Source organism: Gracilinanus agilis, chromosome 4, assembly GCF_016433145.1.
Source record: "Gracilinanus agilis isolate LMUSP501 chromosome 4, AgileGrace, whole genome shotgun sequence".
In the NCBI taxonomy this organism is placed as follows: Eukaryota; Metazoa; Chordata; class Mammalia; order Didelphimorphia; family Didelphidae; genus Gracilinanus; species Gracilinanus agilis.
In genome coordinates, this window is record NC_058133.1 from 103,272,016 (window position 1) to 103,291,106 (window position 19,091).

The following is a 19,091-nucleotide window of genomic DNA, read 5'->3' on the forward strand; positions in this document are numbered from 1 at the left end:
TCCCTCCCTCCTTCCCTCCCTCCCTCCCTTCCTTCCTTCCTTCCTTCCTTCCTTCCTTCCTTCCTTCCTTCCTTCCTTCCTTCCTGTCTGTCTCTCTTCAGAGAAGCCCAACGATAAAGGAAAAGCCCCCTTTGGACACCCAGACCATGGAGATTTTGCCAGCTGCTAGAACAGATTGTTCTAGTAGGTTTGAATAGTTCATAGTCTTTGACTTTACTCATCTTATGGGAAGGACTAGAACAGGCCTTGGAATATTTCCAGTCCCACTGGGTGTTCAACCAATGCTTCCTCACTGACCTGGCCCTGTTTGCTATCAACTGAGCCTAGGAATCACTACTCCAATGATCAAACCATCTGCAGGCTTACGAAGTCAGGACTCCTGAGTCTCCTTTACAGTTCAGTTACTTGGTATGACTCACGTCAATCACACAAGTCAAGCAGATCTCTCTGCCCACTTTCTTACCCACTCCAGGTCTGAGGGAGGGAAAATCTTGCCTTTTTTTTTTAAACCTTACCTTCCACCTTAGAATCAATACTATGTATTGGTTCTAAGACAGAAGAGTAGCAGGGGCTAGGCAATGGGGGTTAAGTGACTTACCCAGGGTCTCACAGCTAGAACTTCCTGAGACCAGATTTGAACCTAATCTCTAGGTCTGGCTCTTAACCCACTGAGCCACCCAAATGCCCCTGGTAAGTAACTCTGAGCTCCTTCCTCATCTTGCTCTGGGTATGATGACAAATGGTAGATGGGCCTTAAGGAAGGGGTGATGAGTGGAAACATGGATACAGATCTAACTCCAGATTTGGTGCCCTTCTACTCTCTGGAGTGACCAGTTGCCTTCGTTGTCTTATATAATAAGTGTAAGTTTGGGTCCAAAGGCTGGTGGTTCTTTGGGGTCTAAGGGTCTGGCTCCTAAATGTCTGGACAATGGCTGAGAAGAATAGAACAAAACTCCAAAGGAGAAAAGTTTTGTTTACAAAGTCCCAACATGCTCCGTTCTCATCTTCTCAACGTCGTGCCACTCCTGCCAACTTCTGGCCAGTTCATCTCTTGGGAAAGCAGCTTCTTGGGAGAACAAAGAGGTCCTTAGAGCACTGCCCTCCCCAGTGGCTGTTTCAGCCAAATTCAGACCATTTCCATTCCCTGGGATGGCTTCCCTAGAGTGCTGACAGGCCCAGCCAGCGCTAGCAGGTCCTGGGTCCCAGCTCCCCATGACAACGGCAGGGCCCAGGGGTACCATACTCACTGCACAGGAAGCAGGACTTGTGGAAGCTGTTGCCTTCACATTGAACCTCTTCAGCAAAATAAACCGTCTTTTGGCACACGCCACATTTCTTGCCTCCTCCCCAGTTTGGCATCCTAAGAAAGAAATGCAGAAACAAGGCATGAGAAACCTGTGGATTCACGGAGAAAAGACTGAAGGCTGAGGAACAATGAGAGTGCCAGAGGGAGAACTAGACTTGTATACTTGACAGCCATCCAGGGACAGCCATGCCCTCCCCAGGTTTTGGCCTTCATTTGCCTCAAACTTATCTTCCCTTAATCTAGCTATCCTATGGAGGATTCCATCCAAAACAAGTCAAAAAAAGCATAATTTTAGAGCCTGAAACATATCATCTAGTTCAAGCCCCTCATTCTATAAATGAGGAAACTGAGGCCCAGTGAAATTAAAAATGACTTGCTATCATCACACAGGAAATAAATACAAGAGGCAGTAAATCCGGCATTCTTTCCCACCAAGGCTTTCTATGCTAGATACTGTTAGGGAAATTCAAAGAAGTACAGTTCAGTCCCTGCCTTTCCAGGGCTTATCTTCCAGTTGAAAAGACAAAACAAGGGGGCAGCTAGGCAGCTCAGTGGATAGAAAACTGGGCCTCAAATCTGACCTTAGACAATTCCTAACTGTTTAAGACCCTGGCCAAGTCACTTAACCTAGCCCTCGACATTCTTTTGTCTCACAATTAATACTAAAACAGAAGGTAGTGATCCTGGGCAAGTCACTTAACCTCCATTGCCCAGCCTTTACCACTCTTTTGCCCTGGAACCAATATACAGTATCGATTCTAAGTCTAAAGGGAAGGGCTTAAAAAAAAAAAAAGACAAGACATAAATATGTGAAAAGTTAATGATAAAAGATGTAAATAATAGCTGAAGATACCAGGCATAAAAAAGTCACAAAAACCCTTGCTGAAGAGGTTCAACAATCCTTTGTCCAGAAACACACTCCAAAGTACAGTCACTAATTCACTGCCAAATGACTGGTACAAGTGGTAGATATAGTAATAGTTCAGATGGAGAGGTCAACAGTGTTGTGGAAGGATTTATTTATTTATTTTTATTGAATTTTATTTTTCTTTATTTTCAAATTGTTTTTTCCATTTATTTTTGAAGCCAAAGTCTTGATTGCTTTGTGACTGACCTTCCCCCACCCTTCATATACATATGAAATTATATGTATAATGGAAAATAAATTAAAATCATTTAGTTGAAATTGAGCACATAAGGGAGTAGTCAGAGACTAACAGTTTCAACTCCAACCATTCCCCATTTTGTAATCTATTTTCTAAGCTTTACTCTATTTTCCTTTTTGCTTTTCTCTCTTCTCTATCCATGGTATTCTTGACACAAGGTGAAGATGGTACCCACCATCCTGAAATACATCCGCCCTTATGTTGTCATCTTTTGTCAGAAATTGTAATGAGATGGTTCTTTCTTATCTCTATATTGTATTTGAACCCTGATTTTGGTAGCATTCTTTTTCTTTTTTTTTATATTTAAATAATAATTCAGATGGAGAGGTCAACCACGTTGTGGAAGGCTTTATTTATTTTTATTGAAATTTTTTTAAAAATATTTTTCCATGGTTACATGAATCCTGTTGTCTCCCTCCCTTCTTCCCTTCCCTCTCCCAGAGTTCACAGGCAATTCCACTGGGTTATACATATATTATTACTCAAATTCTTTTTCCATACTATTTATTTTTGTGATAGAATAATCTTTTAAAACCGAAACCCCAAATCACATACCCATATAACCAAGTGATAAGTCATATGTTTTCTTCTGGATTTCTACTCCCACATTTCTCTTTTTCATATGTAGATAGCATTCTTTCTCATAAGTCACTCAGAATTGGGAGCAGCTGGGTAGCTCAGTGGATTGAGATCCTGGCCTAGAGACAGGAGGTCCTAGGTTCAAATCTGGTCTCAGACACTTCCCAACTGTGTGACCCTGGGCAAGTCACTTGACCCCTATTGCCTACCCTTACCACTCTTCTGCCTTGGAGCCAATACACAGTATTGACTCTAAGACAGAAGGTAAGGGTTTTAAAAAAAATAAGTCCCTCAGAATTGTCTTGGATTTACTTTGTCCTGAATTTAATTGTACTACTTTTATTAGCAAAGTCAATTACGTTTGATCGTCCCACAATGTTTCAGTTACTGTGTACAATGTTCTCCTGCTTCTGCTTTTTTCACTCCACATCAGTTCATGGAGGTCTTTCCAGTTCTTACAGAAATCAAGCAGATCATCATTCCTTACAGCACAATAGTATTCCATCACCATCATATACCATAATTTGTTCAGCCATTTCCCAATCCAGGGACATCCCCTTGTTTTCCAACTTTTTTTTCACCACAAAAAGCATAGTTATAAATATTTTTCTACAAACAAATCCTTTCCTTCTTTTTTTTCAATCTCTTTGGAATATAGACTTAGTAGTGGTATTGCCAGATCACATGGTATGCAGTCTTTTAAAGCCCTTTGGGTATAGTTCTAAATTGCCTTCCAGAATGGTTGGATCAATTCACAACTCTACCAGCAATGCATTAATGTCCCAATTTTGCCACATCCCCTCCAACATTTATTATTTTTGTGGAAGGATTTAGAACCAGTGGACCGGGGTATGAATTCGGGTCCTACTGCTTATCACTGGTATGATCCTGACCAAGTCATTTTTACTCTTGTGCTTCCTTTTCCTTATTTGTATAATGAGAGGACCTATCACTAGACCATCTCCAAGGTCCTTTACATCTTCAGATCCTGTCATCCTCTGATCTCTGTGAACCAGGGTAGTCTATTTTTCAGCCCTTTTGAGGGACAGTGTCTCTCATTTACTTAAGAAAACAACTCTTTGGAGAAGGGGGTCCTTTTAAAAAAATGTCTGCACAGCATATGGAGAATACTTAAATGAACATTCCAGATGAAGAATAGTGGCAATACCTCAAAGGGCTTCTCCAGCCCCACACACAGCCTTAGACTACAGTGGGTGACTAAGGACACTGAGATTAGTCCATGGGAAATGAAGAGGTAGAAAATAGAATAGGATTATAAACCTCCCTCTCCCTCCTCTCCCTCTCTTTCCCCCTCTCCCTTCTCTCTCTGTCTCTCTCTCTCTACCTCTCTCTTTCCTCCCCTTTTCTCTCTCTTTCTCTCTCTCTCCCCCTTTCTCTGTGTCTGTCTCTCTCCTCCCCTGTCTTTTCTGTCTCCTTCTCTATAGAGATCCTGCTCTATAAACAGAGACTTATCTGAGTGGCCTAGGGTGATTGTCAGATGTAAAGAATGAAACACATTGAAAGCACGGCTTGTTAGCTCAAAGTACTCCAAGGTACAATGGAGTCACCAGTTTATTATATAGAAAGTTAAAGATCCCCTCCCCCTAAAAGCCCAAGAAAGTTTCCCACAATTACAGAGAGCAGTATTTTTACTATAGTCAAAACAAAAGCCTCAGAAGCCTCCAGGTGTAATAAAAACCTATGCTAAACTATCAACTATGTGTGTTATCATTAAGTGAAGTCTGGGACATTTTGTTAGTCCGGAAAGCCCCTGAATTTCTCAGCCTTGATGGTGTTAAACAATATTTTTGAGCCTCATTATTTTACTTTAATTCTGGGCAAAATGCCCCTGCTAAGGGTTTGACCTTGGCTGTACCAGGCAGTTGCATTCTCAGTCAAAGGGAAACTGTGTTAACCCTCCTCCTGCTGGATTACTGAGAGCCCAAAGCTTTTTCAATAAGACTATATTGCTTTTTAAAGAAAGGTGTGAATTATGAAAGGAATCAAAAGAGGAATCTCAGATTTTTATCTTAAATATCCCATTCCAGTCTTGAACCTGAGAAAGGTCAATACATGGCTCTGCCAGTCTGTATTGATCTTTTGATGGGTCCAGATAAAACTATCTACTTAAGATTCTAATTTCTCTTAATAGCTTCCAACACTTCTCCATCTTTTTCTCTGTAACTCTTTCTGTTTCTGTCTCTCTCTCTCTCTCTCCCTTTCCTTCTCCCTTTCCCCCTCTCTCCTTCCCCTCTCCTCTCTTCTCCTTCCTTCTGTGTGTGTCTCTCTGTCTGGCAACAAACTCAGTTCCAAAGTGAAGCTGCAGAATTGAATTTTAGTCATAGTTCTGTCTCCCTCCTTCCCTCCCTCCTTCTTTCCCTCTCTTTTCTCTCTTCATTTCTCCCTCTCTGTTTTTGTCTTCCTTTCTCTATCTGTCTCTCTCCCTCCCTTTCTGCATCTCTACTTTTTCTGTCTCCCTTTGTCTCTGTCTCTATCTCTCCTCAGAAAAGACCTAGGGTAAAGAAAAAGCCCTCCATGAAGATTTTTTTTTTTGCCAGCTGCTATCTTTCCATCAACCATCCCATATCCATGAAGCACCAACCATATGATAGGCAGGATACTAAAACAGTGGTGATACAAAGACAAAAAAGAAAGTCTTCCTTCCCTCAAAGAGCTTACATTCTATTATCTTTTCTGTATAATAAATGTTTCACCACACAGAACCCCAGCCCTGTGTTCTTCAGCAGAATACCTTCATGAACTACCATGGCCAAAAATGACTGGCCTTCTAATTTAGAACATCCCTGAACTCAGTTCTGCTGGTCTTCAGATGACAGTCATTCAAATGCTTTAAGTATTCCCAGATTCCTAGAACCTAACAAGGCCTGTGCCCTGCTGGCAACAAACTCAGTTCCAAAGTAAAGCTACAGAATTGGATTTTAGTCATGGTTCTCGATGATGATGTACAGCTGCAGAGTATAGACAGAAGATCTGCATTGACATCAGAAAGACCTGAATGTAAAACCTTTTTCTGACCCCCACTGGCTGTGTGACCCTGGACAAGTCACATATTTTCTCAGTGCCTTTCAGATAACCCTCTTAGGCTCTAAGACAGGGGTCGGCAACTTTTTTGGCAATGAGAGCCATAAACACCACATTTTTTAAAATGTAATTTTGTGAGAGTCATATAATGCTCACAGTGCGCGCTCCTGTGACCGTGCCTGAAAAAAAATTGACTTTATGGCTCCTGCAGAAAGAGCCATATCTGGCCCTCAAAAGAACCAGATATGGCTCAAGAACCATACGTTGCCGACCCCTGTTCTAAGATATTGATGAATTTCTTATCCACATAAGTGATGGAAGTTTCCATTCAAGGATTTCCCCAAGCCAACAAAATCATAGAAGCAGATCATCATTATTGTAATTATTAATTGGATAAGGATTAGAACTGTAATTTCATAGGTAAAGGGAAGCCCCAGGTGAGGAAATTCCTTGTCTTAGAGAAGAAGGCACTGAGAAGTAGAGTTAGAGAGTCAGTATGGGTCAGAAGCTCAACTTCCTGGCTCCGATGCTGACTCGCTATCCATTACGCCATTCTGCCTCTCTAGAATAATAAGGATAATGATGGTGGGGATGATGGTGGAGATGGAGATAATGATGATAGCAGTTGACATTTATGTAGCACATGGTCCACAAAATATTCTAAATGTAGTATTTGTTACTTCAGCATAATAGATCACCCAGATCCTACATCTGTGCTAAATGTTTCCCAAGTTTTAACAGATCTACACAAGATAGAGGTGAAAATTCAGGGCTAGTTCTCAGAGAATCCTCAGTTTGATTAAAGAGACCAAACATGCACAGATACTTAAAATGCACGGACTTTGTCTTACACATCTTGGGGACCTCTCGCTTTCCCCATTTCTCATTCTACCCATTGCCCCCCAGGACCTTGAACCAATACACAGGCATTGGATAAAGATCTGTTGATGAATAAATGTTTGGAGAAGTTGGAGTGTGTATGCTAGAAGAACTGCAATTACCAAACTGGGAAGACTTATTATATTCCTGGAGGGGTTTCAAAGGAGATCAAGGGTTCTGTTTGATCAGCATTAAGGCAGAAAATTTCAAGTGAGAGTTGACTCCCTGAGCCCTCTCTTCTTGCCCCCTCACCACTCACTAGGTAAAGGACAATTTGATAAAATCCTAAAGAATCTAGTTCCAAATAAGGGAGGGATCCATAGCAAGAAAGACTATCATCTTTCTTTTCCAAGTCAGAGGACAATAGAAGCAAGCGTCACAAAGACAGAGTTGGAAGGAAGTTTGGAGGCCATCTATTCCAGCCCCTTCCTTTTACAGATAAGGAAACGGAGGCCCTGAGAAGAGGAAATAAGTGGCAGCACCAGGATCTAAACACAGATACCATTTCTGACGTTGAGTAGTTCAGAACTCTTTCCCCCGTACCATGCTGTTTTCTCCAACATTTTGGAGCATGTTTGGCTTACATACACCATGTATTGTAGCCCATAGGTGGCATAGTGGATAGAATGCCAGCCCTGGAGTCAAGAAGACTCATCTTCTTGATTTCAACTCTGGCCTTAGACACTTTCTAGCTGTGTGACCCTGGGCAAATCACTTAACTCTTTTATCTCGGTGTCCTCTTCTGTCAAATAAGCTGGAAAAGGAAATGACAAATCACTGGTTTCTTTGACAAAGAAATTCCAAATCAAGTCATGAAGAGTCAGGCAGGACTGAAGAACACCACCACCACCACCATATCCAAAGCCCACAGTTCCATTCATTTGCATGCACAAGCCTCACCATTCTCCAGTCTCTTCCTTATGGTGGAATAGAAAGAGCCTGAATTTGGAATCTTGGGGAGTTAAAATGCCAACTCTCCCTCTGACTACCTGCATGACCTTGAACAAATAAGTCACTTCAGCTTTCTAGATATCCCTCAACTTCCTCATTTGAGAAACATGTGAATATTTGGACGAGCTGACTTCAAAGCACCCTCTGCCTTCTCTGCCTAAATTTCGGTGATCCTGTACCATTAGAGCTATGCTTCCAAACAGGATATATTCTGTTTCAAATCATCCAGGGGACTCTCACCCTACTCTCTGATATCAGTCCCTTTTCTTTACTCTAATCTCTAATAAATTCATTTCTAACCCTAAATTCATGCCGATTTCTAACCCTAAATTCATTTCTAACCCTAAATTTGTTTCTAAATTTGTTTCTAACCTTAAATTCGTTTCTGACCCTAACCCTAAATTCGTTTCTTTCCTTCATCCCAAGCCCAGAGCATCTTCAAGTCCTGATGGTTTGTCTGGCGTGATGCTGCCCTCATATAGTTCAGGTCTATATAGCACTTTGGTTACAAAGTGCTTTCTTGTAAACATTCTGAGAGGTCAAGTCGCAATGGCTATTATTGTACCCATTTAACAGATTACAATACTGAGGCTCAGAAAGATTAAGATTTGCTCACAGTTATACACCTACTACATAATTGGAGCAGCAATGCAAACCCAGGTCTTCTGAAACCTCTCTGCTCCCCTTGGAGGGACAAGTTGGGGTTGTGGGACCCCAACAAGAGATGATGCTTCCCCCTAGGGTGTGAATCTTGCCCTGTACTAAATTGGGGAAAGCCAGCTTTCAAATGAAGTGGGTTGGGGTTTTTTTAGACATAAAAGCGCTTTGCCCTGTGGGGGAGACCCATAACACTCCTTTGCCGAGCGCCGTAGAAGCCAGACCTTGTTTCTCCTGGCTTTTAGCCATGGGCAAACGTCCATGTAAGTTCCCAGGGAATCAAGAAAAACAGAAGAAAAGACGGAGACCAGAAGACCAGTCAGGGAGAAAATCTGTCCCCAGAGGCTTCTTATTGGGGTATTCTCATATAACAGATAAAACCAGTCTGGCCTCCTGGAGATTCCATTAATCACTTGGTGGGGTTCTTCCCTCAGAAGACTGGGATCAGGAGCAGCAGCCTGACTTAAAAGTTACTAATGAGGGGGAAGCTCAGAGCTAGGGAGGCAGGAGGCGCAAAGAGGCTGTGGAGACCCGCAAGGGCTTTGGTGACATTCCCTTCAATCCGGCTAAGGGCCTTTCCTAGGGGATGCCTTGCCAGGTTCATCTTAGAGGAGATTCTCCATCACAATGAAACTTGGCTATTCTTTCTCTCTCTCTATGGGGGGAGAAGTTGGGTTTTCGGTTCACTTCTCACTCCACCTCCTGGCCTCTGCCCAACCCCCTTCTTTTTGGCCAAGTCCTTGACATCTGGAATCCTGGATTGCCTTAAAAGGAGACCTGTTTCTCCAAGGCTCTATGTCACCAGGCGGAGGGAGGGGGCCCTTCTTTTCATTCTTCTTGAGAGAGGGAGGCTCTGAAAAGGGCAAGTCCTCTCCTGGGAGACTCACTCCCGAACCCTCACAAAACCTACTCAAATTAAGACATTCTCCATCATCCTCCAATGGGCTCCCCAAGGAAACCCGTAAGCCTACCTCCCAGTCACTGGACCAGATGCTCTAAGAGCAATTTCTTCCCTTTATTCTTGAAAGTCCGCTGCATTCTCTTTCTCAGCTCCGATGATGGTGATGGGTCCTGGTACCCGTCTGATTCTCTGGGCCTCAGTTCCCCTTTGTGATATACCACTTGTTGCTCAGTTCTGACTCTATAGGGCCTCATGGACTTTTTGTCCATGGGGTTTAATTGGCAAAGACACCGGAGTAGTTTGCCATTTCCTTCTCCAGTGTGTCCCCATTTTACAGAGGAAGAACTGAGGCAAATAGGGGCTAAGTGACTTGCCCAGGGTCACACAGCTCACAAATGTCTGAACTCAGCCCTTCCTGACTCCAGGCCTGGTGTTCTCTCCACTGCACCACCTGGCTGTCAATATATTCCTTACATATTCTCTAACTTGATTCTCACAATTATACTTTACCTTAGCTTGTGCAAGAACAGATGAGGAAATTAAGGTTCAGAAAGGCTGGGACATGCCCAAGGCCATACAGAAAGAAATTTGCAGGGCTAGAATTCTAGTCAAGGTCTTCTGGTTACAAGCGCTTTTCCTCAGAGATTGCTTCCCATTTAAATTTCATATATCTTCTATGTTTATTTGTGTGTGGTTTTCCCATTAGAATTTTAGCTCCTTGGGGCAGTTAGGTGGCTCAGTGGTTAGAGGGACACGTCTGGAGACTAAAGGTTCTGTGAGTTCAAATCTGACCTCAGATACTTCCTAGCTGTATGACTGTGGGCAAGTCCCTTAACCCTCAATACCTAGCCCTTATTTCTCTTCTGCCTCAGAGCTTATATTTAGTATTGATTCTAAGATATAACATGAGTCTAAAATTTTTTAATTAATTATAGATCCTTGAGAGCAGGACTGATTTTTTGTTTTTTTTTATTAGACATTTATTAATATTCGTTGTTTTTTTTTGTTTTTGTCTTTCTTCATATCCCTGTCTCTTAACATAGCACCCAACACATGGTAAGAATTTAATAAAATTCTTGTTTGAATCACTCCATTAAACAATCTTGCCTCCAAATATCTATGTAGAGGATACATTTTGGCCCCCCAAATCTACACAAAATAAGGATTTACCTTTCAGTTGGTCTATATGACCATCCATCTTGAACAATGTTCTAGATAATTGTCAGTAACCATTATTTTGAATAAAAGTGCCAGCCATACATGTATTGCATGCACAGCATTCTCCTCGGTGCTGTGTGCTGTTCTGTACACAGAAGCCACACATAATGTCTTGCACGGAGTAGGTACACAATAAATGTATTTGGAGTTCCGTTCCAACAAACCAGTTATGAAAACACAATCCTTTGAGGAGGGGAAGTTGCCTCCTGGCTGCTAGAGATGTGCTGTTCCCTGTTCACTTCAAATGACATGAAATCTGGGGCTGACACCTTTAAAGATCAGCTTCTAGGGTCATGTGGCTATCATTTGACCACCATCACCCTGTTATGAGACATCCTTGAAGGGAGATCCAAGATGGCAGCAGCTTCCTCAATCCCATTTTTATTTTATTTTATTTTTTTTAAACCGTTACCTTCCATCTTAGAGTCAGTACTGTGTATTGGCTCCAAGGCAGAGGAGTAGTAAGGGCTAGGTTAGGGGATCAAGTGACTTGCCCAGGGTCACACAGCTGGGAAGTGTCTGAGGCCAGATTTGAACTCATGACCTCCCATCTCTAGGCCTGGCTCTCAATCTACTGAGCTACCCAGCTGCCCCCTTCAATCCCATTTTTAAATAAGGCTTGAGATGATTTTTTTCAAGGTCAGAAGACTAGAGTTTACAGAAAATTAAATCGGAAATAAGTAACCCATTTTGCTATAGCCTAATGGAAACAATATTAAGTTTAGAGTCAGAAGACTTCAGTTTGAATCTTAACTCTGTGACTTTCTTCACTTTTAAGCCTCAGTTTCCTCATCTGTAAAATGAAGGAACTTCTAAGATCCCTTTCAGTTTTAAATCTATGATGTTATGGAAAAGTATGTTTGACTCCCAGTTCTGATGACTACTAGAGATCAGAGGGGGAAAAATGACAAACTTTTAAGTCTCAGTTTCCTCATCTGTCAAATGATAATAATAATATTTATACCTTCTTTTTCAAAGGAAAGCACTTTGAGGCAGTTTTTTTGCACAGTAGAGGGCTAGACTTGGAGTCAAAAATCCTACCTCTAACACTCATTAACTTCTCTCTGTTAATTGTTTCCTCATCTTCAAAATGGGTATAATAAAAGCACCAACCTTCCAGGGTTATTGTGAAAACCAAGCAAGACAACGTATGCAAAGTATGTTTTTTTTAAACCCTTAACTTCTGTGTATTGGCTCCTTGGTGGAAGAGTGATAAGGGTGGGCAATGGGGGTCAAGTGACTTGCCCAAGGTCACATAGCTGGGAAGTGTCTGAGGCCAGATTTGAACCTGGGACCTCCCATCTCTAGGCCTGGCTCTCAATCCACTGAGCTACCCAGCTGCCCCCTGCAAGTACTTTGCAAATCTTAAGGTACTATATAAAGGTTACATACTAGCATTTATTCAAATCACTACACCTACGTGAAGGAGCAGCTAGGTGGTACAATGGATAGAGAGCTGGGACTAGAGTCAGGAAGGTCTGAGTTCAAATGTGATCTTAGACCTTTATAGTCGTGTGACCTTAGGTAAGTCATTTAACTTCTGTCTGCCTAGGAGACAGCTAGATGGCACAGTGGATAGAGGACAGGACTTGAAGTCATGAAGAGCTAAGTTCAAATCTGGTCTCAGATACTTACTAGCTGTGTGATCCTGGACAAGTCACTTAACTCTGTTTTCCTCAGTTTTCTCATATATAAAATAAGCTAGAGAAGGATATGGTAAACCACCTCAGTATCTTTGCCAAGAAAGCTCCAGATGGAGTCACAAAGAGTCATCCACCACTGAACAATACACGTGTGAGTCACCGATTATCCATAGACATCTGGTTTAATTATGAACACTTTACCTCTCAGTTAATGCACCAAGTAAGGCAGGATAAAGAACTGTTTCTTTCCCCCTCCCCCCCCCATCGTTCCACTAATTCATTTATCCAAAAGAAACAATAGACAGCCTACTCCTTATATCTTGTTTCTCTCATCCCAGACGCAACCGAAGTCACCCCTTGGGTTTCAAAAGGGCAGCATTCAAACACTCCCTCTAAGTCCCCACCCACTTGGTTTCGTGGAGACCTGTCAAGTGTTTGCCTAGTTAGGAAATATTCTGCTAGCATTACCTGGGCTCTTTGGTATCCGGCCAGGTACACAAAAGAGCTCTCAGTCCCTGGATTTCTACAACCCAAGCTCACCTAATCCTCCATTTTGCTGCGAACTTTACAAAAGAGAAAAAGCAGGAGGTGCCCTATCTGTTAGGGCTTGGGGTTAATGTCCTGGAAGTGGCATTAGTGACCTGGAAAATAAGACTTTTCAAAGCTTAGAAGTCACTTCTAATGGGGAACAGGAGCCTCAGGCAGACACAGATCACTCTGAGGATGATAAAGAAGAAACTAAGCCTCTCTACAGTAGGTCTCCTGAAGACTACCAGTGCCTGGACCTCCTGAAGGTGCCTTGTTGTGGTGGTGGGATTCTGGCTTAGTGCTACCATATGGCAAGCTTGGAGCCACACAATCAGGAGCATTGTGGGAGCAGTGAAAAGTATAGTATATCTGGAATCACTTCTAGACGTTCCACAAATTGATTTCATGACCCAAGGACACTTTATGTCTCTAGGCCTCAGTTTCTTTATTTGTAAAATAAGATTGCTAAACTACATGCTATCAAAGGCACTTTCCAATTCTAGATCAATTCTCCCATGATTCCTAAAGTCACCCCACCCCCCTTTAGCTCTAACAGCTGAAGAAACTCAATCTTTGTGGACTTCTCTCTTCCTACCTTGAATATCCTACTGCCTTTCTCTCACCTAAGCCATAACCCTCCCTTTCTACATATCTCTACTTTAAGCTCACCTTCTCCGGGAAGCTTTTCTTGACTGATATCACCCTCATTCCTCCCTATTACATGCCCTGAGACTTTAATTTGTGCTTTAAATTTTTTTTAATTTGGTTTTTAAGTTCAGTTTTAATTGTTTGTGTCAAATATGCATTTTAATTCTTTACATATTTGACTATCCAAAATGTGAGCGACCAGTGAGCAAAGAAAAGGGAAAGCCTAAAAGTCCCAGGAGGCTTCCTGCCCATCTTCTGTATTTCCCTACAGTACTATCTATAGGACACTATGCAAAGAAAATGAGTTTGTGAAATTATGAAGAGTGAAACAAGCAGAACCAAGGGAACATTATATATAGCAAATGGCAATATTAGTTGAAAAATGACTTGTGTATGTCCACCTCCAGAGAAAGAACTAACAGAAATAAGCAAGACACAGTTTTATATATACATATATTTTTTGGGCAAATGATGCCTTCTCTGGCATGAGGAAGGAAGGGAGGGAGGAAGGGAAGAAAGGGAAGAAGGGAGATACCTAAGAATTTTAAGGTAACAAACTAATTTTTTAAAGAGAAAAGGGAAAATTGTAGCTAGCATTATATATACACTGGCTCTCTTAGGATGATCATAGCTCTGAAAGTATCATCTATTCTCCCTCCCTCCATCTTGTAGATCAAGAAGTTCAGAGAGATTAAGTGATTTCCACTGTCATTAAGTTAGTAAGTGGCAGAGGGAAAATTTGAACCTAAGTCTTCTGACTCCAGGTCCAATATGGTTTCCATTACTGCTTCTCAAAGATGTGGGTAGTAGGGACAGGAGTCTAAGAATCAGACCAGTTTTGAGTTTTGAGTTTAGTTTAGTTTTTTAACTATTGATCCTACTTCCCTCATCCCATTCCCCTAAACAAGGACACTAATGAAGGAAGTACTTGATATCTCTGAGGGCAGATCCCAGACCCTGGTAGCTAGCCTCCAGTTTATTTCCCCTAACATGTCATCATTCAAGAGCCTAGACACTTCCTCTGGCCCAGGGGAAGCCACTGAACCCAGGCTTGGAAATACCAGAAGCCTCACTATTTACACACTTTACCATACATGGGAATCACTAATAGCCAACGTCAGACAAATTCCTAGGGAGAGATGTATTCCAGCCACATCATTATCATATAAATTCCTGACAACTGGAGGCAGCCGGCAGGATGCAAGGGGCTTACCCCTCCAGACAGTGACAGAGGAGTAATGCTCAGGCTCCCTTGTCCAACCCCATTTTAACACCTTCATCTCTCTTCCAGCCGTACAGATCTCTCTCTAATCCTAGTTTTTTTCAAGAAAATTCCTTTTCTAGACATATTCCGCTCCCCACAGACCTAACTCCCTTGAATCTGGTATAACTATATATATATACGGATCCCAGGGATCCTCTCCCTCAACAGATATGAACTTGGCAGAAAATTGGAAAGCTACAAATTCTAATCCTGCCTCTGTCATTATGGTACGATGTGACATTTTATAGGCTGCTTTACCTCTTTAAATTGTCTAGATTTGTTTAAAATTTAAATATATAAATATATATTATACAATTCTTTGCAAATCTAAAATAGAATATAAAATATTGTCTGTGGTCTTGTAATTGTATTTTCTCTGGCCATGTTACTTTGGTGTTAAACACTCTCATCAAGGCAGAACTTAAAGGATTTGACCTATTAAGGGGAATTTGGAAAAGTGAGGCAAAAAAGTCCCTTAAGGACAACCTTGCTTGTACTCTGCTGAGACAGTCTTGTGTCCATTTCTACCTTTGTCAGTGTTTTTAAGCATTCTGATTGACCCTGCGGGACTAAGATCAGTCTGAGAAAACCCATTAGGTGTGGCTCCTGTTGTGTTTCCTTGATATCCCTCTTCCTGGATCTCATTCCAGTCCGGAACTCTTTGTGAGGGTGGTTTTACTACCAAATATATAAACTCTAACGGCCAACATAATCATTCCAAATCTGCCCTTCCTTCCCAGAATACCACCCAGAATTACTTGAGCACATTTCTACTCGCCTAGCCTGTAGTTTCTACATTGTTGCTAATCTAAGGAAACTAGGCAAGTAGCTATTAACATGGTTTCAAGAAAGTCAGTGAAACATGACCAACCAAATCCCACTCAGTGGGACAGGTCAGTTAAGAACTCCAGATTGCTGAATCCTAGTCTTGAACTCTAGCTCTCACGGCCAAAAGAAAAAGACATTTGAAGTTAAGAAAGAAAAGATCCAGCCTAGCCAGGGGGGAAAAAAAGCCAGATGAATGAATTTAGATTTAAATGGGACTTGAAGGGAGAGGGGATTGATGCCTTTCCTTATTTTCCTGTGTCTCTTGTCTCACTCTCTCTCTATCTCTATGTCTCTGTCTCTCTGTGTGTGTCTCCATGCATCTCTCTCCTTCCTCACTTCATCCTTCATTAGTAGCCCAGTTCTCACAAAGATTCTTTCTAGCACTAAAATGTCCTAATGAAAATACAGCCCTCTCTGACTAGCTGGCCTGCTACTTCCCCTCCTCCACCCCTTCTTTGTATGCTTTGTAAAAGCCAGAAAGCCCAATCATCCTATATGAAATCCACTTGAATGAACTTCCTTTTTTCTCTGACCTACTACATACAGCTTAATGAGAAGGATGAACTCTGGGGAAATTCAAAATGCAAGCTGACTTGCTTGGTGGACATGTGAAGAAGTTCATCCAAGTTCATGCCAGTTAAATAGCCTTCCTCCAAAGAAATGGCTCAGTGATCTGGGAAGGGGCTGATCCATCAGGACTAGAGCTCAGTGCAGGAAGATGGGATAATGATCCAAATATATCAGAGCTCCTCAGAAAACAAGGGGAAAAGGAATTCTCCTATTCTCCACTCTAGGTGGGGGAAGCTCTCTCCCAAAACATCAGAGCTGACGAGAGAACTCATGAAGAAATCCCTTCAACACAGGATTTCTTTGAGAGGGAAAGAACAGAACCAAAGCAATCATAGGTTTAGATAGGGAAAGACCCTAATAACCATTCAGTCCAACGCCCTCATTTAAAGACAAGAAACTGAGGACCAGATTGAATGAGGGATTTGCACAAGGTCATACCAAGAGTAAAGGGTAGAGATGGGATTCGAATTCAGGTCTTCCTGACTCCAAGTCAAAAACACTCTATCCACTATATCATGTGCTGTTTGATGTGGAGAACTAAAAAATAAAAGATACCAAAATGGTTTAGCAAGAACTGTCCTGATACCCTCCTTCTACTGGAGAGAATACTTAATTAGGATTTATTGTCACTTTATTATAGCTTACATCTAAATAAATCTATGGTAGCAAGTTGTCACCTTGTTGGTTCTATGTATGCTTACCTTTCTAATTCTGATTTTGTAAAATTGAGATTATTATGAAGTCTATTTTTATTTTTATTTTGTTATAAAACCTTTGTTTCCAATGGTAGAAGAACAGTAAGGACTAGGCAATGGGGGTCAAGTGACTTGCCCAGGGTCACACAGCTAGGAAGTATCTGAGGCCTTGAACCCAGGACCACCCATCTCTAATGGTATTCAGAGGCCTGGATACCAATCCACTGAGCCACTTGGTGCCCACCTCAACTTCCACCCCCTGTCTATTTTTTTCTGAGTTATTATGTGGATACTCTGGCACTAGCAGGGGCAGGCTCTGAAAGAATGAACGTTCAGCTCTAAAATTCTTGTTACTTTTCCCCAACACCCTTCTCATTTCAGCTCTGTCACAGGCTAAGTCCCAACTAGGATGGAGTGCCCCATTTAATCCCCAAGACAGGCAAAGGGGCAATTAGGCAGATCAATTCATTCTTCCCCTAAAATGGAGGAACTGGAGTAGGCAAAGGCAGAACCCAGCATTTTATAGAAGGAAGTTAAGGAAGTACATTGTACCGTTGCCATCTAAGTCGTAGATCCTGACTCAAATTCAAACTCAAAAAAAAAAAAAAAAAAAGGGGGTGGGCAGGAAAAGGCGGGAATGGAGAGTTTAGACTAGACTTCTACGGCCCCTTCCAGCTTTCCAGCTGTATCCTTCTATGGTTCTATGGAATGTCTTCATGTCGGGAAAGACAGAACTGGGGGTCGGGCTGCCAGGGACCCAGGAGACACACAATAATGTGAGTTTCAGGCTTCTGGAATTTTCTCTCAGCAGCCAACCCGGAGACACAAGTCTTAAATATGTAAGTATAAGAGCAGGAAGGGGGCAGCTCTTCCAAACTCGCTGAGAAAGGCAGCTGGGAGCTTTGGGGCACTTAGAGCACTTTCAGAAAATGAACAAGCCCTACTTCAGCACGCTGACAGTTAACAGCACTCTGGTAAAAGCCTTGAGGCCGCCGCCGGGGGAGAGTAAGGAGGGTTTCAGTCTAGATTTGAAACCACGAGTCCTCTCCAATGTCTTCTCGCTCCCACCCACCCCCCTCCCTTCCCAGTCACATAATCCTTTCATTTCTGGTCGTAACAAGCCCCAAATACTGAAGGCTGGGGAGTAAGGGGAGCACAGTGCCTGGCACAGAGGAGGTTCCTTGAATGGAATGACACAGATGCCCACATTTTGCCTTCATGACACGCAGAGAGTGTCAGTGAAGCCAAGAAGCAGCTTTCTGGTCACTGTCGTCACGCAGGGTGCGCTCAGCCCCAACGGAAAGGAGATAAAAAAGGAAGGAGGAGAGCCCCTGCGGGGACAGGTGCTGCAGGGGTTGGGGACCTCCAGGACGGGGAAGCCAACGCTACCCTGACGCTTTGCCCCCACCTGGCTGCGGCCAGCCCAGATGGCAGGGCTTGTCTCCTAACGTTCTTCTCCAGTTGCCTCTCTCTGCCCCTTCGCTTCCTGCTCAGCTCTGGGGGTCCCTGAGAAGCCCCCTCAGAAAACTTCCTTCCCGCCGCCGCGGGAGTCCGAGTGGGCAGGGCGCGCCTGTCTGGGCGCCACGCTGCGGGTGCCAGCCAGGCTGGTGAGGGTAGGAAGAGTGGGGATGGGAGGGAGTACCCAGTGCCCAGTGCAGGAACCCGGGAGGAGGGAGGGCACAGCCCTGGCCGGACGCCCGGTCCCTGCAGCAGCTGCAGGACGGAGCTGGAGGGCAGGAGTCAGTCACTCACCTGAAGGCTGCGGCGGCTGCTGGCTCCGAGGGCGGACTGGAGGGAACTCTCTCAAGTGGCCCGTTGGTCGGGTGCCTCTCTGGCCCTCCGCTTTGTTTTTGTTCTCCTCCCGAGAAGGCGTGTCCCGGAGCAACACCAACCATCAGAAAGCTTTGCACACAGCACCAGCGGGGCGCTGATGTCATGTTTCCTGAGCACAGTGGCGGGGGCGCCAAAGGACCCCGGGGCAGCCCAGCCTGGCGCGGCCCAACCCTCCAGGGAGGCCCCGAGGAGGCAGGCGCCTGGGAGTTCTGTGTCCCACCTGGCGCTTGGACCACTGGCCCCCAGAGGGGTCAGCGGGGGCTTAGATACCCGGACAAGGCGCCAGCTTTCCGAGGCGAGGTCTTCTTTAGGTTTCTTGTTGAGCAGGTGGAAAGTGGAAACCCACGTGGAGATAGGTGCCCACTGGCTTTCTCTGAGATCTT

The 19,091-nt window shown here is 43.3% G+C and overlaps 1 protein-coding gene across 2 annotated transcripts in view; it reads right to left on the reverse strand.

The window, feature by feature from the left end:
- The window catches only part of CSRP1 (cysteine and glycine rich protein 1), a 43,117-nt gene extending 24,384 nt beyond the window's left edge, over positions 1 to 18,733 (reverse strand). Inside the window, exons 1-2 of one of the 2 annotated variants that reach the window (XM_044676238.1) lie at positions 18,628 to 18,733; positions 1,248 to 1,360 (exon numbers count right to left, since the gene is read on the reverse strand). In XM_044676238.1, coding sequence (XP_044532173.1) covers positions 1,248 to 1,359 — 112 coding nt within the window. In that variant the 5' untranslated portion in view covers position 1,360; positions 18,628 to 18,733. Of the gene's footprint in view, positions 1 to 1,247; positions 1,361 to 9,551; positions 9,567 to 18,627 lie in introns of those variants that run through there. The other variant, XM_044676239.1, reaches the window with a different exon arrangement.
- Between the last annotated feature and the right edge of the window lie 358 nt (positions 18,734 to 19,091).